Source organism: Aulonocara sp. 'chitande type north' Nkhata Bay, linkage group LG20 (genome assembly GCF_057382095.1).
Source record: "Aulonocara sp. 'chitande type north' Nkhata Bay isolate Kocher_YH1m ecotype deep benthic linkage group LG20, A_spYH_male_GT1.1, whole genome shotgun sequence".
Classification (NCBI taxonomy): domain Eukaryota; kingdom Metazoa; phylum Chordata; class Actinopteri; order Cichliformes; family Cichlidae; genus Aulonocara; species Aulonocara sp. 'chitande type north' Nkhata Bay.
This window is the reverse complement of record NC_141363.1, coordinates 34,282,478-34,310,452: the sequence shown is the minus strand read 5'-3', so window position 1 is coordinate 34,310,452 and position 27,975 is coordinate 34,282,478. Positions and strand designations below refer to the sequence as shown.

Sequence of the window (27,975 nt, the reverse complement as noted above, 5' to 3'; positions counted from 1 at the left end):
AAAAGGTGGCGCGCAGGGTGATGTTGGTCCCGCAGGATACTGTGCACCCTCCTCAGACAGCGAGTGGGGAAGATATTACTGATCTCTGGCAGACTTATTCCAATAATTCTGCCAGCTTCTTTCACCACCCGCTGGAGTGCTTGCTGATCGGCCTTGGTGCAGCTGGGGAACCACACTAGAAATCCATACGTCAGAACGCTGCTGATGGCACAGTTGTAGAAGTTCAACATCAGAGATCTGGGAATGTGTGCGCTCCGCAGTCTCCTCAGGTAGTAGAGGCGCTGTTGGGCTTTCCGTGCAACTGAGGTGATATGGTTGCCCCAGGACAGGTCCTCGGTCACAGTTACCCCCAATATATACTTTTTTTATGGCCATGGTTAGAGCCTTAATTTATATATATATTTATGTATTTTCTTAACTTTGATTGTAGCTCACTCATATGAATAAAATAAACCTCAGAAGTTTGATTGAATTCCAGTTAAACAATTTTTAAGCATGGCAGCTTTCACCAGACATGAACAACTGACTACTCCAGGTAGATTATAATACCATATATATCTTCTAAAGCTATATTTACAAATGTGCATTCAGTGATTGTTTTAGAGCTATCCCACCCCTGAATATGATCCGACATAATGCCATTATTATTATTATTATTATTATTATTATTATTATTATTATTATTATTATATTCTGCTAATCATAGATCAGAATAAGTTCACATGTTCAGAAAAAAAGGGGATGTCACAGGGGAAAAAAGGCTCTCTTTGTACACAAGCAACCTTGTGGCAACGGTGGCACGGTGGTTAGCACTGTTGCCGCACAGCAAGAAGGTCCTGAGTTCAATTCCACCATCAGGCCGGGGTCTTTCTGTGTGGAGTTTGCATGTTCTCCGTGTGTTTGCGTGGGTTCCCTCCTGGTACTCCGGCTTCCTCCCACCGTCCAAAGAAATGAATTAATAATTAGATGTTGGATATGCCTTCTTTTTATAGAGAGTATATTTCCTCTAAATCCCTCGCTATCCCTTCAACATCTGCTGTTGCTCCTAATGCGTTATTTCTAGTAATGAACTAAACCAGTGGTCCCCAACCCCCGGGCCTCGGACTGGTACCGGTCCGTGAGTCGTTTGGTACTGGGCCGCGAGAGTTGATGCTCAGGTGTGAAATGTATAGTTTTCAGGGTTTTTATCGGTTTTCAGCGTTATTTAGTTATCGTTTTTATCGTTTACTCGGTTTTCCTTGGTCTTTTCACGTGTGTTATGAATAAATTTTCTTTTTTTCGGTACCGGTACTAGTTTTATTTTGTTGTATTTATCCGCGACACCTTAAAGGCCGATCCATGAAAATATTGTCGGGCATAAACCGGTCCGTGGCGCAAAAAAGGTTGGGGACCGCTGAACTAAACGTTTGGTATTGAGGTCACAAATTGTTGTAATAGAAAAAACTAGGGTTATTTCATTTTCTTTAATTTCTGTGTTTTCTTTTCTTGCACAAAGGGAAGAAAATACCTATCCTGAAATATTTCCTTTTTGAAAATGCCTATCCTGTTTGAGCTTGGGTGAAAAACCATCACATCTTGAGTGTCTCCTGCTCTGTTCCAAGACTTTAGACTCTATTTCCTGTCCAGTTTTCTGCCTATAAAGTGTCCTGTGATAGTTTTTATTACTTTCTACATATAGAGTAATGTTTTATGGCTCAGCACATTGTGTTAGTGGATGATGGCATGTGTGTTTCTTTTTTTTTAAGTCGTATTATTTCTCTTCTTTGCTTTCCTGTCCAACTCCATATAAAAGCATGTTTTTCTTTCTGCTTCCCATCATTTAGTAATGATAAAAACTGGAGGCTTTTGGCAGCAAGTTAGAAGAAAGTGCACATGGTGGATGATAGGTGAGACTAGCCTGGAGAAAAGGGCCATTGTGTCAACACTTTGCCTTTTATTGGTCCTCAGAGAGTCGAAGGCCTAGGTTCTGGCCCCAACCTGATATGTTATTGATGGATGGGTCTGTAGCATTGGGGTAGAGGGGCTGCATAAAAATGAAGGGAGAGTGAAGTGAGGTTTGGGATTCATAATACAACCTTAGTAAATAATCTTTGGTCCATTTGGGAGTAGCTGGAAATTCAATCCTTTGTTAAGTTCAGAGCGGTATGTTTCTTGCTCTGGCCTCAGATAGACGCAGTCAAGAAAGGGGACCATTGAATTCCATATCCTACTTAAATATCCACATGACTCACGGGGAAATTTGCAGTGCTTTAAAGCAGCTGCTCTATTGATGCTCATTCATGTTCACTTCGCTCAGCCGTGCCCTTTTTCCTTTTGGCTCAGTGTTTGTTTAGCGCCGAGTCTTTGTGCTCCCGGGAAAGCTGTTGTTGCAGTTGGTGTCTAATAGTTCACCCTGTCTGCCAGAACATCAACAGCTCAGACAGGAAAGTCTGAGAGGATTGCATGACCTTGTGACACTTGTTGACAGACTTAAAGTGATGGACAGTATTTAACAAGGGGGTCAGAATTGTCTATCACATTCACGTTGTCAGCTCCTTGAAGCAAAGAGAGACTCGGAATGGATTCCTGACAACAGCCATGAGTGGAAATGTATAAAATAAGAGGGTACTTCTTTTTGGCAAAACATCTGGAAAACAAAAGGGCATAATCAGGGGAGGTTATTGTGGCAGACAAATGGGTAGTTAGGGACAGAATAATGTAAAAACTTGTTCTGTCAAACTGAGATTGCCTTCTCTTTATAACCCCTGAGGCAGGAACAAGGAGTTTACTATATGACAGCATATAGCTGGCAAGACTCTACATACACTCTACAAAACTGAGCCTCTACATTTCCAGTGTTCAGGAAGAGTGCACAAGGTTATATGTTCTTTACTAGCTGTTGACACTTACATGCACATATGCAAATGCATCAATATATAGCAAAAAGTTGGCTAATTAAAAAAGTTAGACCTCCAAACACCCTTCAGCGTGACAGCAGATTTAATGAGACATTAATGGAGATGTCTTTTGCTCACTGCCTCCCTGTACCCCAGGAAAGGAAAGGGAAAGGAAAGGATGGAGATCTGTTTGGTTTTTAATGAGCCTGAGAGCTGAGGTTTGTCACTGCATCTGTAGTGGAGGAAAGGTTTCACAACGAATAAGTCGAATATCAGTCGTATTCTGCAAAGATGTCAGCTTTATGCAGAGAGCACTGCACCATTTGTGTTATAATTTATGACACGAGGGATGGAAATGTATGCTGGGTGTCTGTTGTGCCCGTTCATCAACCATTTATACATCACACTGAAATGACGCATCATTGTGTGTCATGTTAAGTAAAGCTTTAAATGATGAAAGGCACTTTTTTCAGTGTCTTTTATTTTGTGTTGTATGTGGGGTTTTGTCGTGCTCTTACTGAAGTGCTTCAACCTTGATGACTCATGAAAATGTGCACTGACACCCCTCCTTTAGCGCAATCCCTTTTGATCTCAGTCTCAACAGGGAGAATTTAACCAAGAAGGGTTTTTCATTGTGTTCTTTTCTTTATGGGGGATTACCTCAATTAAAATTACAGGTCTACGGGATCAGCTCCTGCTGGGAGTTTTATCCTTTCTGCAGGCAGCCTCCTTTTTATAGCCTGCATGTTCCAACAAGGGCCTGAGTCTTTGTAAAGGGGTAACTGGGCATATCAGTAACCACCAGTAGGCACATGAGGCACTGAAGGGTAGAATGTGTGCAAGGCATCTGAGCAAGGCTTTTCCACCCCACTTATGTCTTCTGTGTTTTCTAATTAAAAGTCAAATTCTTAGTTTAGTCAGTGATCTCTGGCTTTAGAAAAATTGTCTGTTGGGCAGTTGCGATTAAAATTCTGTCTAAAACTTCCTTCGTAGTGCAACCAGATGGCACAAAAAACGAGGGACCCACCTGTATGGACAAGAATCATGGGTGTGCACACATCTGCAGGGAAACGCAGAAGGGTGGCATCTCCTGCGAGTGTCGACCGGGATTCCAGCTCACACGTAACATGAAGGACTGCAAGCGTAAGTCGTCTCAACCTGAAGCATTTTTAGTTACTCCCTCTATTAAACACACACACACACACACACACACACACACACACACACACACACACACACACACACACAGGGAAACACGTCAGAAGGATGGTTTATAGGTTCCTCATGAAAAGGTGATTGGGTTGGAAACTAGCCGATTATGGATAATTGCACTCATTCCACAAATGCCTTCCATCACATTTGAAGTTGGCAACTGACATTTATGTTGCATTACCAAGCCGTGACTAATCTTCGGAATAGTCCTTGTAAAGAAAAACATGTTTATCAGATGAGTAGCAATCATTTACACAACCGGGGCAAGCATGTGGAGGTTACTCGAAGGGGACTGCTCTGACGGACAGTGCACACTTCCTGTTGCTGTGCAACCGAGATCATCCTGTCAGAGCTGGGGCCAGGGCTGATGGGGGATTTGTCTGTGTTTGGATAAGGATTGGAGAAGTGTTATTCTATAGTTTTTCTGTGACAGCCCAGGAAAAGGGCAAAAGGCGCAGGGATGGTAGGGTGCAGACAGGATGGCGGTAGAAGCCTAGGCTCGCTCGTGCTCTTTTTCACTCTGTCATCACAGGTGTGTTAAAAGTGCCAAACTTAACGCTCCCCTCGCCTGAACGCAGAAACTTCGACCGGAAATTTTACTTAGTACTTATGAAATGTCATTACGTGTATAGTGTTTTAATGACTTTAAAGCTTTTGCATATTTTGTAGAATGAATGAAAAGGATTAAAGCTCAGCTGCTTGCTCGTTGAGTGTTGGTGAGTTTAAAAACGTGACCTCTCCAACTCCAACCTTCAGTGTAGTCAGGAGGATAAAAAGATTAAGTGGGAGATATAAATTAATTAACCAAGAGGAGTTTATTTAATTAACATGGATTCAGAACCTGAGGTGGGGAATATGGAAATCCATACACGCTCTACCTAGTATTATGCTGCACAGATTTTGACCTTAATCTAAGTCCAGGTGTAAATAGCACTGAATAAACAAAGACGATGCTGTTGGATGTCTAGAGGTTGCATTAGTTTTCAGAGCTCTTATTGCGCTGTTAGCGTCTTATTGTACAATTTCTGAGGTTAAACGATAATCATGGTAGCTCCAAGCGCCATTCTTGCCTCTGTAATCATTTCAGTTTTCAGCTCACCTCGAGAAACTCCATCGGAAACATTACTCTGTGCACATTTTAAAGAGGGCTAAACTGAGCCTGCAGTGTTTACGTCACAGAGCATATGGCCCAGAGAAAGAGTGTGTGTTAGATTGTCCCATCTAAATGTGCATATTTTGTTTTCGTGTCATGCCATCTCTCCCCCTCTGTTTCCTCTCTCCTCTCCACACTGACTTTCAAATGAATAACTTAGACTGTGCGTAATCCTCAAAGTACCATTTGTGTTAACTACGTGTCCTTTCCCAGTGACGTGCAACTACGGTAATGGGGGTTGCCAGCACATCTGTGAGGAGACTGACCAGGGCCCCAAGTGTTCTTGCCACATGAAGTTTGTCCTGCACAGCGATGGAAAGACTTGTGTAGGTGAGTCATCTCACCCCAATGCAGCTACCAAGGGGAAGAAATAATAGTTTTTGAATGAGAAAATGTGAAATTACAAATGATTAGCTTGGCACCCAATTTCCCACAGCAAATTTAATTAACGTTTGAAATGAGTTTTATGTGATAAAATGCAAGTTGAGAAACAGGCCTCGTTAAAATAACTGTATCCCTGAGCCTTTCTCTTGATCTGTGACATGCAAGGACAAAAGGCTACCACCCACTGTGCTTTTCCCTCTCCTACTGCTGCTCCAGTAACCTCTCAGCCCCTGCATCTGCCTTGGCTTCTCCTCTTCCTTTTTACTGGACACTGTGCCTTTTCCTCTGTTTTTCTCAGCCATGTCAGACACACACCTTCTATTAGCCCTTGGGTCATTTCCTCCACTGCTTCCCATTGGGGATTAACTCAAACGCCTGACCTAACCTTCCACTGGCATTTATCAGTGTTTGCCTCAGTTGACTTATGTTGAGTAAAAATCATTCAGCTACTCAGGCATATTGAGCTGTTGTGAAGGGCAGTTTTAAATCAGATGGGAGCTGTGAGTTGCAGAAGAGTCGAAGCGCAGGTCTATGTAAACATGTATCTAGCCTAGCCATGCAGAAATGCACAGATTTTTCATCAGCAACCATGGAACATTAAAAACTTGTTCAGGTGTAAATCTGAGACTGACTGCTGCTGCAGAGAGACCTTTTATTTTATCCACCTATTTAACCAGAGTGTCATTAATAGTTTCTGTTTACACTACAAACCCATTTAGGACAAATTTTTGTAATTGGAGCCTAAGTAATTTGGATGAGGCGTATTCCTATGAAGAAAAGCATGTTTAGGTTCGCCTGCAGAGCAGACTGGTGAGGCGATTGCTCGGTTTCGGTGGCTGCTAAGTCTGAGAGCCTGGTTTGGGTAGTGGCTGATCATTTCAGTGTTTCTGGATCTCCTTTAATACCGCAGCCCTGATGAGAGCCAGACCTGTGTCAAGGTCTGGTCAGCCAACCTGTCATTATTGCTGTACTGTCCTAGGCCAAGAGGATGCCACAAAGTCGTCCGCAACAAAATTATACGTCTTTACCAGTCTTATTCAAGGCAGAAAGAAATTTACATTTGGTTTGCCAGATTAGGAAGCAGTCAGCCAGTTAAAATCTCTGATTTCCCCCCACAGACTCTGGAGTTACAGTGGTGGAGAGAGGGCACAGGGGCGCTTCTTTTGACAAACTCCATAATAGAGAATAAAACCTCAATAAAACAAACACTCTGCATCGTGAACCACAGGCGAGAGAGTGATTGACAAGAAGGTTGGAAGCTATTCAATGAGGCACTGCTGCTATGCACTATAAGTAACTCTGTGGGGGTTTCTAAGACAATGAAAGATTCATAAATAAATTGAATAATACAATAACTTTATCCCTCCAGTGAAAACAAAACACAATAAATACAGCTCTGCTTTTAAACAGAATTTTCAAAAAAAAAAATTTTTCAGTGTATAAAAGCAAAAAATCTGCCTTTGAGCCAGTGGATCAATTTAAATTCTAAATTAATATTACAATATTGCATTGTTTTTAACATCGTTGTTCTTAAAGTCAGAAAAAAGGGCGCACTGGGTTTATTGTGTTTTTCCATGTCTGCATGACATGCAGCGATAATACCCTTTCAGCCAACGCATTCAGCAATAGTAAATGATTTATAGACAGTAGAGGGTATCCATAGAAACAGCACAACGTGAAAATACACGCCTGTTTAGCCTCACTATTGATTGATTTAGTCTCCTCATACTTCATCCAAAAGCAACAGCAAAGTAAATTATTGCAAAGCAGCTTTTGCCTTGTCAGTGGCTTTGTTGTTAGGCAGGTGGGCTCTTTCAGTATGCTTTACCTTCACTCTTTAGTCTATTTTCCCAGGTGTTTCATACGAGTTCTGCACATTTTCATTCATTTTTGTGATGAATCTCCCTCCCTGTGCTTAGTGATGCATTTTGTAATAATGCACCATATGCCTTTCTATTTTGGAAGTGTTTGTTCTTTATCCCTCTGTTCTCACCTCTGATGATGCTCTAGCTGAAAATGTTTGTATCAGGAAGGCTGACGGGTGGCACACATCCCCTCTCACTCACACATACACTAACACACGCTCCTTAAAGTCAGATTTTTCACAACAGTTCTAGAAAACCCGTTTTCTTCACGGTCTTTGTATCAAGTGAAGTCCAGGTATCGGAAAGGAGCGGCCATCATGTGGAAGCATTCATGATGTTAGCACAGCAAATCATAAACATCCACAAATCGCAGTCAGATGCAGACATGCTCAGGAGTTCAATCATCTGAAGAGTTGTCCACACTACGTAAGACACACGCACGCACACAAAGAGAGTTGAGAGATGCATTTTATAATACAAAGTGAAAGCTATACAAACAACCACACAAACATACAGTACATATCCTGCATGCATGCATCACATGCATGTAAACACATGCAGTATTCAGGCACATGCCCATAACATAAACACATTGCTCTCATTTCGGGTGGTCTGCGGTGTATTCAGACGTGTCTCGCTGTGCCCTGTCCTCTGTGCGCTGAGAATTACTGTTTCTGGATGCTGCATGTTGGGATTGGGACACATTGGTGGAACCATGGCTCTAGGTGTGAAGTCTGCATGCTTTACAGTGTTACAGTTTGACTTGTGCATCTAACATCTACTTCTTCATCTGGCACCTTAAAAGGGCTGTGGACTCTAGAGTGACCAATTCAGAGAATACCTGCTTTAATTACAGGGGTGTGCATGAGTGATTTAAAATAATTCATGCAGGGATAAGAGTCAAAAATCTTCCTGCAATTTTAGTCTCAGACAGCCATTTTCTATTCGGCAATGTGCACCCAGTCCTCCACCCTAGCTATATCATGGGTGAGTGTGCATGGACTGCATACTAAAATGTGTGCCTGTAGTTGAGTGTGAAGTTGAAGCTAAATATACACTCAGACGACTGTAGAAATGGCATTCGCTGAGCAAGTTTTGCTGGAGCAGTTTGTTGAAGTAAAAGCCAGTCAATTAAAAGTCATAATTTGACATAAATTACAGAGGAGATGAAAACAAAAGGACAGTAATGCTTTCTGAAATTATTTTTATTGGCACCACATAAATTAAATGGCTAGGCCACTGACAGTGTTTAGAGACTTGACTTAACAGCCTAACAACATTAATTCTGAAATGATCTGACCATAAAAGACCCTATAAAGTGCAGAAATGAATCTGGCTGTCCCTGACTTTCAGCTTGCGGCACTAACCACCACTCGCTGTCTGTCTGTCAAGGCTCACAGTGCTCATACTAACTAGCAAAAGCCTCATCTCACACACAAACGATCCTGCTGCCTTTTCTTTGCGCTATGTGGAATATGTATTTGCATGAGTGCATGTTGCAAGGTAACACTTTTGCCTTGAAATGTCACCCTTTAATTTAGAGCAAGAACTTTCATTATCAGTTTGTTGACAGGATTTGGAAATGATTAATCTGTTTGTTCATTTGTTACCAGCGAGCGCCTGTTTTCTTTTGCAACAGCATAATGTCATTCTCTAATGTCATTATCACCTTCCAGCATAAATGAACATTAATGATTTGTTTAATGCAAGAGAGGCAGTCCCTTATCATCCATGCAATCCACCTTATTCCCTACTCCATGATGCTTTTCATTAATTCTCGTTATTCATTTCACTGAACTGGTTTCTGTATGAGTTGGTGAGTGTTCTGAAGCCTTCTGGAAATATATAACGTGTGAGCACAACCTGTCACTCGGTAAATGGGATAATGTGAACATACCTCAGCCTCCTACTACCCAGCGATAGTTGGATGACCTGAAAAAGTGGCCTTGTAGCATTTTTCTGACATGCTGCGGAGATCAGAAACAAGTTGTGCCGTTTGTGGCTGTGCCAACTATCAGGCTAAGCTCAATGTGTGCTGAGGCAACAGTGTGTCAAACCTGAAAAATGAAAAGCATTTATTCAGTAACGGTTTTCATGACCTACGTTTAAAAAAAATAAAAATAAAAAATAAAAAAAATAAAAAAATAAATACCAAAACATCCAGCTCTCAGTTGACTTTTCCACTGTGTCTGCTTTCAAATACACAAGATTGTGTTCCATGCCATTAATAAAATATGCCCATCTTTATCAAGGTAAAAACAATCCCCTCCATTAACTGTGCAGCAGGAGAATGGTGGTAAAGGCCATGTCTTCAGGGTGTTCCCCTCCCCCATCCCTCTGTAAAAGAAGAAATAAAGAAAGAAACAAACACATTTCCCATTAAAGGTGTTAGGCTGTCTTCACACAGTATTTATTTTCCAGTAAGAATGGATTGGGAAACAGAGTTACCATGATGCTGGGAATAAGGTGCAGAGCATCAAATTAGTTCTCATTTTGCATAGCCAGCTCACTGCTGCTGGCAACTCGTCAAATAATGATGATTTTTCAGGACCCATTTTGGTCACATTTTAAAGGGCATAAATTGAAGCCAGTGACAAAGTGCCATAAGTCTACTGTTTCTAATCACCAGCAGGGGGCGACTCATTTGATTGCAGAAATGTCCAAATAAATAAACATCATCCTTGTCAAAATTCATTTATGACCTGAGTAGAGTTTTTCCTGATGAGTTTATGGTGATGGAGACTGAAATGCCCAAGCGGAGTCTTCCAAAGCAGAACGGATACTTCAGTCTGGATACATCCATCATTTATGTACAGTCTATGGGCCATTTTGTTTTTTTTTAAAATAAATTTGTTATAATTTGATTTGATTTATTTTCCCCCTGTAGCTTCTTGGCAATGATAGGGCAATAAACTTGGCTTATGGGTTAGGGTTAACTAACCAAGGTTAGGAAAAGATGATGGTTGGTGATTAAAGGTTAAAATACAGTGTTTTGCAAAATTGCCAAAAGTTCAAAGGCAAACTTTTCCTGTCTGCAAAAAGCATCTCTGCTTCTTGGTTACATCAGTTTTTCATTCTGCGACAGTAACAATGCCAACAGAGCACATTTGCCTACAGTTTAATGGCGTCTACTTCAGACCAGTTTCAGACAAGACAGTGTTTTTGTCTGGCCACTCATCAGATTTTGCAATTATAGTCATAAAATATATATTTTTTTGTGTGACTGAGAGACACAACAGACTAGGTACTGTTCCGTGATCAGTCATGCTTGCAGTTTTTCCACAACATTTGTGATGTCATTAGGGAGCAGGGCATATGCTTGCTATTTTGGGGGAAGGAATGTAAAAAAATAAAAAGTGACGTTAATGACACTGGCTTGTCTATGGTGTTACACCATTTGGCAGTTCCACTTTGCTACACCACCAACCTAATTCCTCTTTTGCTTCATTATATTTAGTTTTTCAATGACTGGTGTAGATTTGTGCTCATATTACAGAAATAACTCAACAGTCATAGAGATTTAAGACACATTTTTCAGGATAAAATGATCTTCTGTACAGTTTGGGCCATAATACAGTTGATACGATGTAGCCTAAACCAGACATAAGAAGGTGAGGAACCTATCGAAATCTTTCAGATTACCCTCTGTATTAAAAAATGACAGAATGACACTCGGTGCATTAAAATGTGACATTAATGGGTCTTAACAAAGTGTCAGTATGTGACGAGTCAGGAGTGAGAACTGCTTGGTGTAAGACACAAATCCTTTGTGGTTTAAATGTACATAGAACTAAAGTGGTGTTTTAACTGTGTGTGTGTGTGCATGCGTGTGTGTACGTGCATGCAGGGGAGAGGAGTGTCCAGTCCCAGGCAGCCCCACAGCTGTTCCCTAATGGTAAATATGTGCTCCTCTGACTCCTCTCTCTCTGGGGGTATGTAGGTGTGGTGAATAGTGGAGGCTAACCTAGAAGACACTGATCAGGCCCTTCCCCTTACCACATCGTCCCTTTGACCCTTGACCTAATCACCTTCCTCTCCTTTCTGTGAATGCCCTCTCAATAACACCCACTGCCTGTGTCAAACCACTCCTTTTCAAAACACAGCTGCAAACAGGGAGCCACTGACCAGCAGTACGAGCAAGATACAAAATTATAGAGATACAGAAAGGTGGTTAATATTTGCCACCTTCCAGTATTGTAGCTTTTGCTCTGCTATATTTATCTGATGCTTCCAACAACTGATATGCTTATAAATTATGAGGCGCTACAATCGGGAAATTTCCCCTCGGTAATTCTCAAATGGTTTCATTAAGAAGTTAATAACCGGCAGATTTTCTATTTCCTTTTTATGCCAAAATGAAAACCCATATAATGCTGCTTTTGGGTGAAGCAAAACATTCTCCATGAAGCAGCATTCTCGATGAAATGTTAACCATCTAATTATATCTAACCTAATTATATAGTATATGATGATGATAAATCACACATGGGGACAATTTTTTTCCATATAATCAGTAACTTAAAGTCTAGAGTACAGAGTTTGGGGAATTCTAACAAGCCTGAAAGGCAATATTTGGTATGATCACATTTATTCTCTGAAGCAAGCCATCTTTAATTTCTTTAAGTAGTCTTTAAGGATAATTTTCCAGGCTTCGTTAAAGATGTTCAAAGCGTTTCTATGGATGTTGGCTGCCTTTTGCTCAGTTTTCTGTGAAGATGATCCCATAATGTTGAGGTCCGGCCTCTAGAGAGGCCAATCCATAACTGATTGTATTCACCTGTGGGTTCCCCCCCCCCTCTCCCAGTATGCTTTTACTGCACTGGCAGTGTGTTTGGGATCAATGACAGGCTGAAAAATTAAGACAGATGACAATGTTGCAAGGTAACACAGCTGCAACCACCCTGTTTTAAAGATGGCTGCAACGCGCTGTTGTATCTCTTTCTGGGGGGGTGGCAAAAATACTATTTGTGTACCTAATTGGACATACAGTCAGCCTTTCTCCCTTTTTGCCTTCCTTACGAATGGCTTCTTGACAGTTAGCCTTCCACTGAAACCATTTTTGATGAGGCGTCAGTGAACAGTAGAAGGATCAGCTGAAGTGCCAACTGCATCTTGGGTATAGGTGTTTGATAATCCCCCCGTTGGTGCAAAAATACTATTTTACACCTGTCAAACTAAGTTATCTGTGGCATTTTAAAAAAAAAATAGCAAATTGTATGTTTTTGTGACAGGCTGCTAGGAATAATAAGCAATAGCAGCCTAATAATAAATGAAAATACAATGTAAAATTGTGTCTTCGCTAATTTTTCTGTGATGTGTAGACACAACACTGGTTTATTCCTTTGATCGCTTGCCTTTTTATTCTTGAATAATTCATAGGTCGGTGTTTAAGTGGCCTAACAAACAGCCAAAAATAAAAGTAAAAATTCCTCTGAAAATGGTTAGGTACAAGAACTGGAGTGAGTATGAGTTCAAAAGCAGTCAATCTCCAAAGGCAAACTTTGAAAGGCCTTCAGAAAGAGTGAACTATTTATTCGTTCACAGTACTGTACCAGCACAAATGCAAGTAGTCTTTTTTTAAAACTCCAAAACATCAAGAGCACAGACCAAAGACTTTGTCTTTATTTGTATTTTAATGTGAGTGAAATTAAGCTTGCAATTTTTCCAAACACTCAGCTTTGGTGTTCCCGAACTCCATGACCACGGCCTATTAGGGAGCCAATAACGTGTCCGTGATTCAGCACTGCTTCATACAAAAGATAAAACACAGAACACTCCCCAACTTGATTTTTCATACACATGTAAACTTGTGTCTAAAATTGCTGAAAATGATCAATTGCAGTGTTTCTTTTTCTACGTTGTGGCCAAAAGTAATTTGTTCCACTACATTTGCTGTAAAATGAACAATGGAACACGTGTCGAGGGGAAAGCAGGCAATCGGTATTGTACCTTGATAATATCACTAATGCAATTCATCCCAATTTCCGGGACGAGCTGTGTTTTAATACAAATGCAGGCAAGGATGCCAGGAAAAATAAACTCATAAATCTGTGAAGACATATCAAACCTTGATACATCAAAGAGATTTACGATTTAATTACACCATGTAAGAAACTGAGGGAGAAGGCTTGTTCTCAGAGGAGTAGGAGCCCGTTCAAGGTAAGAAGCAAACCGGGAGTGTTTTAAGTTACTAGTTGTTGCTGTTGTATGTACACGAACACAGAGTTCCTCACACTCTCCAGTATAACAGTCTGACCTATATTAAGATATTTGTGTCCCAGTTTCAGGGTTCTTTCTTTTCTTGAAATGGAGACATACGCAGCCAGAAACATATTTTTGCATGCTGCTTAAAAGGTTTGTCTCCTAATTTTCTCTGTTACTGTACCACTTTGTGGTTGCAAATCCAGAACTTTCTCGAGACGCCAGAACTTTTACAGCCTTGGTTTTATTTTCTTATTGTGGGCTTTATTTTACTGAGAGAGCGCTCCCCTAATGTGAGAAACCCTGTACCATGTGAGTAACTTTCCTCTGGCTGCATGGTTTTCTGCTTGTTCGTCCACCTGATAATCAGCGATCAACACCAAAGCGGGCTTCGCCTTGTGCGTTTTGCTAAATTCTATCCCCTCATCCTTTGATGTCTTTTGTTTGCAGTCGTCATAAATGTCTGATGACAAGCTGTAACTGAAGACGTGCTACAGCTAAAATCATGTGGCTTCTGTTAAAAGCTTGTGTACACTGGCTGAAGCTCTCTGTATGAGATATAATACAGAGGCCCAGCATCAGAGCAAACACCCTGCAGATTATAATGAAGGATATTTAGAAAAGTCAGCCCACTGTTACTGTAATTGCCTCTCCCAGCCCAGCGCACTGTAGATGTGGCTGGTGTGCATCCAAATCACACAAACCGACAAACATACCAGAGTGCGCGTCTCTCCCCTCTCTTCACAAAAACCATAATGTCAAAAATATTTCTTTGCTCTCTTAACACATGATCATTACAGTTTGGTGAAATGGCCGCCTGACTAAGCGTTTTGGAGGCATGTCCTGACAGCGTCTTGTCGTCTCGTCTGCCAACCGTCTCTGCTCGCACTTTGCAATTATGCGAACCCACAGTGTTACACGCGCAAGTCTGGGTTGTGACTGGGGTATCGTATCGTGAGCCATCATTCTCCTGCAGAGGATCAGAGGCAGCATCGCTCTGATTTACTGACTACAAAGAGAAGACATGGTAATGGAAACGCATTCAAAAAGAAATTCCACCTCAGTCTTATTTAAGAAAAATAAATTGTTATAAAGATTTATAAGAATTCTTTCATTTCGTTCTTAGGTTCAGGTTCACGTTGCCTCACTTGTAGTCCTAAGTAGATCTGGCCTGCAGTAAGTGAGTCATCCATCCTCGAATGAATAAATTTAAAAAAAAAAAAAAAAAAAAAATATATATATATATATATATATATATATATATATATATATATATATATATATATATATATATATATATATATATAAAAATAAATAAACTAAGATGATGGGCAACAGATAAGCGTAACTCAACATAAAGAGAGAGAGATGAAGAAATGATAATGGAGAATTTACACAGCATCAGGTAGATGGCAAAACCATTTTTTTTTTTTTTTCTTCTTCTCTGGATGATGGCTAATTAGAAACTGAAACTCTATATAAATGGTGCAAGTCATCAAGTAAAATCAAACCAGCCAGCTGCTGTAATCTATCCATACCAGGGTTGCTGGGTTCAGCTGTGGCTCACCAATAAGCCTGTTAGACCATTTAACAGTTTTACTGAGTGAGTTTCTGTTCTTTAAAGATAAATATCCAAACCACGAGACCAAGAAAAGATGGTTTGGTCTCAGTGAAAGCATGATAACATGAAATGGTTGTTGTTTTGTCAAAAGTTTATCGAAGTTTCTTCAAACATGACGGATGCTGGTGCCCGTTTTAACACATAACTCCACAGTTTGCTTCAAAGTTCAGTCTTTATAAGACTGAATGCATTCTCCAGTCTGTTTCTAAATGGACCTGATCTCTTTTGTACGTACATTTTCTTAAATCAGTGATCATTTCTTTTGATTTAAATACGTCTAATTGAAGGTAGGATTTGTCTGACCCTTTAACAAACTCATCATGGCTGCTCTCATTATCCTGGGGCGGACTAAAGATAACAGAGCCATCTGCATACTTTAAAATGGTTCTGTTTTCAGACAAGATAAATGATAAAGGTGAAAGCGCACATCCCAGCGGGGAGCCAGTCGAGGAGCAGACCTGATTGGCTACGCTCGGCTCTGCTCTTCCAGGATAAACTATTGAGACAAGTGGAATAGTCAAGAAGTCAAAAATCCAACCCATGAGACTGAAAACTGTTTTATAAGCCTTTTGATTAAAATATGAGGCTGAATCTTGTCGACAGAAGTACCTTTCCCTCTAAATGTTTTAGCAGTTAAGTTCAACAGGTTTACCGTGGCATCTTCTATTCCTCTATATGGCTTCTAAGCGAACAGGGGATCCAGGCACATGCTTGGTCTTCTTTAAAATCTCTGACTTGCCAGAGAGTGATTGGCAAAGCAATCTTCAAGTCCTTCTAAATGATGGAGAGAATTTGGATGAAAAAGCCTAATCGGTTTTTTTTATTACCGCTCACGTGAAAGTAAACAATTACACCACAATGTTGGAGACGATGCAGGCAAAGGGATTTTTATTTTTTATTTTTTGGTCATGCATAAAACTACAGCTGTTCTGGGATAACATTCTTCTCATTTTTGAGCATGTATTTGTATATTCTTAATAATCCCAGAGTAATGTTTTTGTTTCTGACCGATACTTGCTATGATCGAAGGAAGGGTATACCTCTCCTCAAAGTTTTGACTGTTGCATGTAAAAGGGCCGTAACAGGAAACTGGCAAAAATGTGATGCTCCGAGGACAGATCAGTGGCTGGAAACAGTAGAAGAAATGCATTCCACTGGAAAAACTGACTAAAGAAGGAAACCCATAGGACGATGTAATAATGGACAAAATGGTATGTCAATAAGTCAAAATCTGCCAAAGGGCTAATTTTTTATAAAAGTCTAACCCTATTAGACCTCAGTACTACTGTATAAACATTTATTTACCTTGGCAGTTGGCTTCTTTTTCCTGGTCTCACCAAGTGCTTGCTGAATGGTTAATGTGTAAAATATTGAAAGATTTCTTGTAAAGTGATCTGAGATGACTAATGTTAGGATTTGGTGCTCTATAAATTGAATTAAATTAAATCTTAAATGTGATTCAGTAATGTCATTTACATAGGAAAAGCAAATACTAATCAAAGTTTGGTATTTTTAGCAGACGTTATTATGTTGCAGAATGTACTGAAGTGAGCAGTGGTGAGTTTTATTGGTTACATTTTCATCTTTTACACGACTCCGCTCCAAAAACTATGACAAAAACACATGTAGGGTTTTGTATTGGGTAGAGGGCTTACTTGACAAGGATTATAGCAAAATTATTTGTCATCCAAGAAACCCTGTAGCAGACTTCATGTCAGCATACAGTACAGCAACAGGCAGATGTTGAAGCCAGCAAGCAGGCTGAAGAATAGACTATATATAGTCAGGTTTATATAATGAGTCACAAGTATAGCTAAATGTCAACCATCCTTTATAATGGTGTTTAGCATTTAGACCTAGTCATTTCAATGTCAAAATTCTTATTTTTTTTTAAACCTTGTTTTTATGGCTTCATCTGAACTGACATTTATTCCAAGCTTGTCCTAGTATATTGATACAGCGTGTCTAGCCTTGAGCGATGGCATTCACTTGTGTGTTGTGTGTTTTTTCCAAGAAACGGCTGTAAAACACTAAATTACATCACTTTTAGCACCTGTTTTGCTTTGATGCATCATTCTAGTCTCTAACTGAGATTTTAATTTGAGAGAAGTTTGATTATGGCTGTTGCAGTTTATATTGAGGGAGTTTTTTAATTTTAGAACTGACAAGGGTAAGTGTTTCCCAAAGGGTTGCTTGTTCTTCATTTAACAAAATAAGAAATAACAGCTACATTCCCTTTTTAGTGGCGTGTGTTAGCTGCCATCGTCTTACCAGCGTGAAGTCCTAGACTATTCCAGCTGTGCTGGGCTGCCAGCCAACATCCCACTGCCCATTAAAAAGAAGTGATGAGATGTGTACATGACTGGTTTCTTTACAGAAAGTTAAAGTGATAGCTGTTGTTTTATTATTTTTTTGCTGTTGTTCTGAAGTGTGTGAGCCCATCTATAAGGATGCCAAAAGTAGTAGGCATCCACTGATCTTGGATGTTAGAGCGACTCTGTCTTGTACGGTTACTTAAAATTAAAGTCTGTGTGAAATTTGTCACTGTCTAGAGAAAAGACCTCAGCTATCCTGTCCTTACTGACTACCTGCCTTTTTCAAATCAGCCTAGCCAACATAGGGACCGGGGAGCTGAAATTGCTTTTTTATCCCCAAAATGCCTGGAAGGTTTTGTCAAAGCCAGGAAGGAACTGGTGGTTTCGTCCACATGTGTCTGCAAATGAAAATTCTCCCTTTATAATGGAGGGGAGACATTTCCTACAGTACAAAAGGATTTTTGGAGGTCATAATTTGCTTTTACCAAAGAGAAACAAACCTTCTCACATACCTCACACATGCACAGACAGACACAACAAGTGAAGTTCCCATGTTTGGCTGTGTTAGCTATATTTCCTAATGACTTGTCTCCTTTCATTATTGACAAACTCTTTGTTTCTCTGACTGGTAATCTCTTTCATTGGCTGCATTCATTACTGTTTCTATCTTTACTCTCTTTTTTTCCTCTCTACCACTCAACACTTGATCAGCATGCTGCTCTTGGCCTGTTCACAAAAGTAATGGTGTATATAATGGTGTTTCTTGTAGTTTTTGCAGTTGCACCAGTATGCATGTCTGCTGTTTCAATTGGAAGAAATAAGTAGGTCACAACTGAATCTACTTTGTATTTTCTGTGGGGTTTATCTAACTGAATGCGTGTTTCCCTGCAGAGACCTGTGCAGTGAACAATGGCGGCTGTGATAGCACATGTCATGATTCAGTGACAGGAGTCCGCTGCAGCTGTCCTGTTGGCTTCACTCTGCAGCCAGACCGCAAGACTTGCAAAGGTATTCCCACCCATCGCCCATGGATGCAGGCAGCATTCAAGCTGCACCTGTCCAGCTCTCACTAAATTATTCTCCTGCTTGTCATTTTTCCAGCTTCTCTCTCCACATGCAGCCAACAGGAATGATTAAATAGTTATTCACTCCTACCCAAGTTAGAACCCCTTGTAACTTGCCAGTTAGATTTTCTGCAGAAACCACATTTTTTTTTGCAACTACAAGTTATTTTGTCTGTATCCATACAGGTGTCACAGATCTATCACTACCTTCTGCTTTTCAACAACATATTTTAAGAAATATTTTGTCATGGCACCAGCTTTCCCGACAGTTTTCTTCTGCACTGCCATCTTTGTGAGTGTTGGCAGAGCATCCTCAACTCAAGCAACCTGCATAATTTTGCTGGGTTTTTTTTGTTTTGTTTTTTTGTGTGTGTGTGTGGTTTTTTCTTCGTGCAATCTCTAATCCTCTCCGAATGTTATGTGGAATTATCGAGACTTGGGGAAAACAAACATTGGATGTAGGTGAACAAAAGCAGGATAGCAGTGTGTCAGTGTGCTTACAGTGTTAGACTAACAACTCTAATAAAAATACATTGGCTTGTATTCGTTTAGTTTGAGAGGAAACAAGAGGAAAATGAACACAGGCAGCACTGGCACAAGAAGACAGACGCTCGCTTCGGGCCAGGCACTTCTGAGGAGTTGAGACAAAGATGAAGCAAGGATGGGATTATTTAATTCCATCTCTCATGCATTTATTTTAACCAGATGATGAAGACTCCCTCAAGAGACAGATGCCTCATTTGTGATGATGATTCAGAATTAATCAGAGCTGGTGCCAAACTTGCCAAGGCAGAGCAACATGAAAAGCAGGGATCAGCACATGACATATCGATTCAGTATTGGCTACAGAAATAAAGAGCAGAATAATCGGAAGGAGATGGACAATGATGATTTAGAGGCCTTACTGCTTCGGGGCTTTACTGTGTGAGAGCTGCACTCCATTAAAGTCACACGCAAGCTGATTTTTAGCCTATCCGAGGACCAGCAAGGAAACCCCTGAAGCTTATTTCCACAGAAATGACTGTCCTGTTTTGCACTGTTAGTCCAAGCTGCCTCATTTACATACATCTCCCACATACTATTCAGATTTAAGAACTTTTTTAAAGCCGTTCGTGTGTGTGTGTATTTTCTTATAAGCCCAGAAAACTGATAAATGATGATGTTTCTATTTGTCTGCTGAGTGTGTAAATAGGCCACTCTGTGCTAACGCATCGTCAGGTTTTTCCTACTTCCAAGTGACAAAAAAATTGCATGCTGTAGGTTTAAGTTCAGCGCTCTCTCATTTGCAGCTGCGATGAGTGATTTGATGTATCCGCTCCTCGTTATGGTTTTCTGTTCACAGACATTGACGAGTGCCGTCTGAACAATGGGGGGTGTGATCATGTGTGTCGAAACACAGTGGGTAGCTTTGAGTGCAGCTGCAAGAAAGGCTACAAGCTGCTAACCAATGAGAGAACTTGCCAAGGTACGTAGCCCGTTTCGTTGCCATTTGCCACTTAAATAAACAAACTGTCTCTACTTACTCCTACTCCAAAGCTTCTGCTAAACACTCTTTGTCTCATAGACTGAGATTTTTTGCATTAAATGACAACTACGACAAAAGAGCAGTTGCCTCCCGATGCCACAAAAATATGCGCTCGGAGATTTCTGTCCTTCAGAGAAGCCAAACCAGGCCTCTCTGGCATGTTTGTCCCTTATATTTAGTGGTAGCTGCTGCTCAGCAGGACCTGGGAGAACTAGTACAGAACAAATAAGAATTTGCAATGGCTGAACACAGGTGTAGGAAATTAGGGGCTCCAACTCTTAAATCTCTGGTTCTTGGATGAATAAAGCCACCACAGAAAAATACGCTGAAAAAAGACAGACAGCTTGCAACAATGGAGCCAAATCCAGCCTCTCTCCAAGTGAAAAACAGATGACATGCTATTTTTCCTTTCTTTGTATTTATTGATGTGGTCAATCAATATTCAGCCTGGTACACATCAACGTCATGCAATTGGTTCAGAATTGCTGCACTGAATCACACCACTCTAACACGGTACACAAGCATCGTGTGCGTTTGATGAAAACGTACTCTCTGTCGCCGTTCTTTGCAGCCACTCTCTTCTCTCTTTAAATCTATTTTCGGTGGATGCCTTTCTTTCATTATTTGTCGCCAAACAATGCAAAGTTTATTTTGCCAGAATAACACAGATAACTGAGAAAATGCGGTCTGTGCATGTCGGAATGTAAATCACAGCTTGTTTTATGTGGCACCATGCCTTAACCTACTCAGCCGTGTGCTGTTTTGGGCCAGGGAGTCAACTTTGGAACAGGGTTGTTCTTGTTTAGCGCTGTGTGTTTTGTCTGGTGAGAAGGGCTGTGATAAAGCTCGCCTGCTGTTGAGTGAGGTATTGCCATGCTTGCATACTCCACACTATTGAGTCACTTGCCTGCTACTCGTCTTGTCCTTCCTATCGTGTTTTCTCATTTTTGGAAGGGGATCGGGGCAAAATAAAAGCTGAGTGCCTCTTAGTAAAGGTTAAAGTTGATCTTCTTTATTTGCCCTTTTGTTCATGTAGCTCCTTTGTGCTTGTCTTAGTTTTTTTTTTTTTTTTACCCTTCATGTTGGAATGTAGATGTGTGGTTAAAGGGGCATACTGCTTATTTAGTATTACTTCCAGACTCTTGTTTGTCTCGCAAGAGACCTATTTGGGAAAAAAAGAGTGATTAAAATCAAAACAGCTGAGGTCCACAGATCTGTAATTTTAGTCTTTCATGTGGGGTGTGCTCCAAAAGCAAAAAAAAATCCATCCTACATTTCCCATAATGCAGTAATGCATTTACAAGGGTCATAAGGTTCATATTGTCAGTTGTAAAGGTTAATATGACTTCTCTAGCTCTGTAGAAGACGTTGTGCTGTTTTCATCACCTTTGTGTGCGAGATGTGGAGTAGGTCTCTAAATTTTTTGGACATAGCTTGGGGTCTAACAGGTATTACTTTGACTAAACAGCCAGGAGTAATCCTATCATCGAGCTCACTAAAGTGCATATAGAGTATAAATCCTGAAGTGAAAGACTAAGAAGATTAGGTGCACCTGCAGTAAATTTACAGCCATCCTTCTCCTGGTTTTGCTAATAGTTGCTGGTGCTTCGTTGCGTGTCACTGTGTTCTCTGGTATCAGTTACTCTTACACATTTGCAGTCACCGTGAGGTGTTGAGATGTGTAAACTGAACTCTTGGTTTATCTTGGTTTAAACAGTCGTGGTGTTTCCCTGCTTTCAGTGGACCATGGTCCCTAAGTCAGGATGGGGCATGTCTGCTGAGCCCCTGTCAGCATTCCACCACCCACAACACCCTCCAGAATCTCCTCCTCCTCCTCCTCCTCTTCTCACTCGTGATCCACATGAGGGCACTCAGATGTTCATCAGACCTTGTGTTTTCTCCAGAGGGAACATCAGTGATGGAGGCCTTATCTGTCCTGGATAAACAATAGTTGCCAGTGTTTTCATTGCAGTCGATCTCATTTGCCGTTTTATTTTGAGTAAGGTTCAAGGTTAAAGTGATGTGAGACTGCATAAAGGAAGTTAGTGACAGGAGCTCTGAGTTGCGATTCTCATCTGCATTCAGTGTGACTGCTATCCCCCTGCACGTACATCACCTCATGATGTCGTCTTTGCACTCCCACTGCATACTTCACCTTAACTGTCTTGTAAATAAGGGTTGTGGGAGTCCCAGATGTCTTAACACTTATGCTCTGTAGCATGATATCACACAAAACGGTGTAATGATAAGTTGCAGATTGACTTCTGGCGTCACTGGTTGCAGCATATTTTAAGGATAAACTCAGTCACCACGCCTAACTCCTAGAGGGTTTTAGACTTTTTATTTAAAAGTGCGCTTGAGTCGAGTTTATCCTTAACACTCCAAAAACAATCACTTTTGCAATGCCTCTTCCAGCGTGTGCCAACCCACGCTTCACTCATCTATCATTGCTTTTATGAATCTCCAGAGGCCTCCGCAGGAGACAAATGGCAAGAACTGTATGAGCTTGTTGTCATTTTTTTTTTTTAATACTTGGTTTGTGGTAAAAAAAATTATGTTCTAGAAGATTTATTTTGTAAAAGATAAGCTGCACCAATTATACATTTTGGTTTTTTTCCAGCTTTAAAACATCAGCTTGTACGTTTCCTTCAAAGCTTGTGTACAGCTTTGTAAACTGATATCTTAATAAGCTATTAATCTCAGAACATTTTTATCTTTTGGTTGCTCTTACAACATGCCTGCCAAATATTAACCTCAGTGATCCTCATATGGTTTATCTGTCTAGTTTGGATTATGCCCAGTGCGCAAATGTCAATGTTTTATTTTTATTTTTTCAAAAACCATGCAAGATTTGAGCAGATATTTATCAGTCTGTCTTCCTGCGTTCTTTAAGCCAGCATATCATTTAACCAAACATACTTAATTGCTGTGAAATACCTGTGACCTCCGTTTAATGGCAGCGTGTGCTTCCTCATAACCCAGAGGAGGTTCAGATGTAGCTGATGAAAGCATGATATTCCTGGGAAAGTCCTGAGAAACCTTTGTTTTATTTGCCAAGTTGATCCAGCAAAGTTGTAGCACATCCCCATTTTCCACCAGCATTTGCTGTCTGGGCTTGACAGAGATCATTACTGACATTAAGGGGAGCCTTGATCACAATAAAACCAAATGTCATCAGTCTCCTGTAGCTTCATGTGTCTGTCCTTATGGTCTTTGAGCCCATGACATTTAAGCAACTTATCAGGATCCATGTGTAAGAGAGACAGAGACAGGCAGGAAGGAGCTGATTTGATGTAGATTTGCAAGTGAAGCTGACAAGGTGAGAAAACCAGAGAAACTGAAAATCCACGTCTTCTTATCTGCACTCGTACTGTGACATGTATATCTACGTGCTATAGCAAAAAATGTGGATGTTTAAACGCACATTTACGTGTTGTCCAAGTAACAGACTGACAAGTCAAATTCTAGGACTTGTACCGACTCTGGCTCATTTAGCATGCTTAAGATGAAAGAGAAGGAAAGTGTTCCCAAGGTCCAACGTTAGCGTGGAAAAACCAACCCAAAGGCTCCTATTATCAGGTAAAGAGTGGGCTTTCTTTTGTCTCCTGCTGTGGCCACTTGTTATTTCAAAACAACTTGGACAATTTCATTTCAGTGCATCGAAATGGAAAACTGCATGACTGCAGGAGGTCAAGCGCTATACCATGCACCAAACAGAAGACGCCTTTCTTGGAAAATACTTTTTTTTTGTGACATATTTTCTGACCCATTGCAATTCTTGACAACCAAGAAATACAATACAGAAGATGAAACGAGGACAGATCCCATTATTATTGGAGGCTTTTTGTGTGTAATTTGTTGAACTGTTTGAAAAGTTTATAACAGCATGTCTTTCTATCTACACAGATATTGACGAATGCTCTTTTGACCGTGCCTGTGACCACTTTTGTGTCAACTCTGCCGGAAGTTTCCAATGTCATTGTCATAAGGGCTACGTCCTTTACGGACTGGCACACTGTGGAGGTGAGCCAGCATGTCTGTTTCTTCTTTGCCTTGTCTCCGGGTGTAAATCTCCTGTCTGTCACTCTTCCTCTAGAGCCAGCACTTCTGTGCTAACCTTTCATTTACTGCTCTTATGTTTGGCAGGGAAAAAAAACACTAGAAATACTAAAAATGTTATTAATTTTAACATGCCTACTGACAGCTTTAATAAAGCACTGCTGAGAGATTTTATAGATTTTACATGACTAATTTACAAAGTGTTTTATTTCTGCAGTAACTGTTATAAGACTTGCAGGAAGTTTAGCCATAGGCATTACAGTGACTGAAATGTCTGCGCAGCTTTTAGAAGAGCTGGCAAGACATTTTTACAGACACCCATTGTCTCCTAATGATGCATCCTAACAACCTTTGTGATCCTCTGACTTTCCAAGTAATGTCACAGTTTGTGGGTCTGAATGAAATGTTTCAAAATCGTTTTGTGCATTATATTTATATCCCCCTTAGGATGAATTATAATGACTTTGGATTTCATTTTGCTTTTCCTCTCATGCTACCATCAGCTACGTTTGTCCATTACTTGAACAAATGCCTTTAAACCATATTGTATTCTGACCACTTTCTAGGCTGGACTCTTATGATTTATTATTATCAGGTTGTCAGATCATCAGGACTGGAAAGAGATCATCTCCTTGGTAAAAACAGAATTGAATTTAAAATTCATCTCCTCGCATACAAAGTCTTGAATGATCATGCCCTCTCATATCTTGAAGACCTCAGATGTCTTTGTTCAAAGACTGAAGGCTTATTTGTGGTTTCTAGAGTGTTTGAAAGTAGAATGGGTGGTAGAGCCTTCAGATATTAGGCCTCTCTACTGTAGAAACAGCTCCAGTTTGGATTCGACAGACAGTCCCTCCAGTTTTAAGTTTAGACTCATAACTTTCCTTTTAGATAAAGTTTGTAGTTTGGGCTACATCAGGTGACCCTGAACCATCCCTTAGCTATGCTGCTATAGGCTTAGACTGCTGTGGGACATCTTTTCTTTTCTTTTCTTTTCTTTTCTTTTCTTTTAAGGCACAAACTAAACTTTTTTTTAAGTGTCAATGTATAGTTACTGTTGGTGTTTACACAAGCTAAGCTCATTAATCTGGAGACAACATCCTTAAAAAATAGAAAAACAAAAAAACGTCCCTACATGCAGCTGCATTCTTGGGTAAAACTGAAGTGTATTTAAATGCTCACTCTGATGGATTACCTTTCACAAGCCAGGTTTAGACCTCTACAAGTCGATTTTCAAATGGACTGAAATGAGCTGAAACAGGTGGCTGCCTGGAAGGCAAGAACTCAATCTAAGAACTTACGCTACACTTGGCAGTCATATAAAGTGCAGACAATTTGTGCTGTACTTAATGTACTAAAACATGAAATAATATCATGGAGGTTATGGTCCTTCAAGGTGGAGTATGTCCATCAAAAATGGGCAGGTAGTTACTGTACTCTGGTGTAGAACAGATAGGAGAAACAGCCTTTGGTGTCAGAAGGAGGTGTGTGAGGGCACGTCAGATCTGCCAAGAGGCCCGCCAGAGCACATCAGGGTGTTGCCGCGATCCTTTGATGGAGCGTGTATCACCAGTTAGAATCTGCTGCTGTCTCCTGCACCTCGGGGCCTCACAGTAGTTTTGGGAGAGACATAGAGAGACGGCATATGCACTTGAAATACATAGCTTTGAAGTGACTCGTTATGTGTTTTTGTCTGTAGTTTGACAGGTCGACTGATCGGGAATGTTGCAACAGAATTGACTATACTGAGACTAGAGAGTGGTAACTTGTAGATGTTTGTAATCAGGAGGTGCAGTTAGTCAAAAACTGCATAGGAGTAACAGTTTTACATTTTTTGTGAACCACCTACTCTTTCTTTGTTTTTTTTTAATGCTTACTTTCAATGGAGTCAGAGATGTGGTGGCAGTGCTGCTGGGTTGCAATACATTGTAAGGGGTTACTTTTATTTTTATCCACCCACTGTATGTAATTCTGGAATTACATAGTCTGCTGTATTTCAGAAGAGTTTAATAGGTTCACGGGATCCATTCCACACATGGGTAGCTGTATTAGCTGTCAGCTCAGGGAATAAATGTGCCAGGATTGGATTTGTAAGGCTTTTACTCACATGATGGACTGTGATCAGGCTGCACTGAGCTGCTAAAAGGAAAGAAGATGGTCAGGCGTAAATGACTCTCTATACCATTGTATAGAGCGCAAGTGATGAATGATTTCCCCTCTTTCTTCCCCCCCCCCCCTCTTTTTACCACCACCGCTGTCGGAACTGTTAGATAACCCCAGAGATTTATGGTGATCGCTGCTGTACTTTCTTCGTCCCCAGCCACAACAGTATGAGGTTATGTTATCCCCTCTGTGGTTTATCAGCGGACATTATGGCTGCCAAACAATTCAGAAATCTGGTGTTAAACAATAGACTCACCCTAAACAAACCCAATTAGGTCAGTGACCTGCTGTTAAGCATTGTGCCGAGGCATGTCAACATTCCTCCCAAGTGAGAGTATATCCAGCCATTCTCCCTCTCGGCTAGCAAAACAATCTGCTCATTTTGCTTATCTGCTTTAAAAAATAGACTCAAACTGCTCGTGACTAAATACTTTTAAAGTATTTTTGAATTTACCTAATTTGATCCAGTCAGCATTTACCGTGGCAGAAAGGCATTTTTATCCTACGAAAAACATGTTTGTACATAGATCTATGAAAAAGATCTCTAAACATCAAAAAGGGTTCCAGTTGATACCTAAATACTTAAAGGGGGCTTATTAGGCTTATTTCTAGCTCCTTAATTGTATTCCTGGGCTGTAATAGAGCAGCTTTCAATAATTAGAAGTTAGCCCCTTAGTTCATCCACCCCTCTAAACCAAGCCAGTTTACCCTCTTTTACTAGTCAGCTTCTCTCTAAACCAGTTTTTCTTTTGCAAACCTCCAAAAAGCAGGTTGTTTACCATATGCAGATCAATATTAGGCAAAAGAGTCATAAACTAAGCATTTATGGTGCTCTGTACGTATGTTAACCTTATGAATTGTATTTGAAATATATGAAATATATTACTTGGACACTAAATACCCTGCAAATATTTGTTTTTGTTGAAGTTTTATAAACTTCCATGTACTCTTTGGGTGGTTTAATCTGACCTGAAAAAACATTTGAGGGAGTAAATGTAAAATTCCAAATGCTTTCAATCTTGGAAAGAAAATGTGGGACACATAATACAAAGGGTTGACATCAATACATGTAATGAATGCAATCCTAGTATATAAATAATGCGAACAGAAAAAAACGATCATTCAATTCACAAATTCCTTGCAAACTGTAATCTTGTTGGTTACAATAACCTGCCTGTTGAAGGCTGGATTCCAGTTAAATTCCACTTAAATTCATTCGATTATGGCCGAATGTTGCTGTGTCAGGAAAAATGATTGATTGAACAGGTTAAAGCTCAAAAGGTAGTCACACTTTCGAAGCGGTGAAATTTGCTCTTTAAAAAATAAATCATTACTCATCCTGAATGTGCTACATGAATACAAATTCCTTTATTGTAGCTTTGAGGGTTGATTGTTGCATAATGCAGAATAAAATGCCTCTCGTAGTTTCTGTTGCTTACAATAAGATACTCATCTAAGCTACAGAATGTTTTTTTTTTTTAAGCTATAAAGAAAGGAACAAATTTTATCACACAATACAAACAGTGTTGCTGATGTA

General features: G+C 40.3%; 1 protein-coding gene across 2 annotated transcripts in view; it reads left to right on the top strand.

Annotated features, from left to right (window-relative positions):
* Positions 1–27,975, top strand: part of scube3 (signal peptide, CUB domain, EGF-like 3) — a 76,766-nt gene that overhangs the window by 39,960 nt on the left and 8,831 nt on the right. The window contains exons 5-10 of one of the 2 annotated variants that reach the window (XM_086276271.1): positions 3,870–4,019; positions 5,455–5,571; positions 11,338–11,385; positions 18,519–18,635; positions 20,034–20,156; positions 24,123–24,239. In XM_086276271.1, the coding sequence (XP_086132397.1) occupies positions 3,870–4,019; positions 5,455–5,571; positions 11,338–11,385; positions 18,519–18,635; positions 20,034–20,156; positions 24,123–24,239 (672 nt within the window). The remainder of the gene's footprint in view (positions 1–3,869; positions 4,020–5,454; positions 5,572–11,337; positions 11,386–18,518; positions 18,636–20,033; positions 20,157–24,122; positions 24,240–27,975) is intronic. The other variant, XM_086276272.1, reaches the window with a different exon arrangement.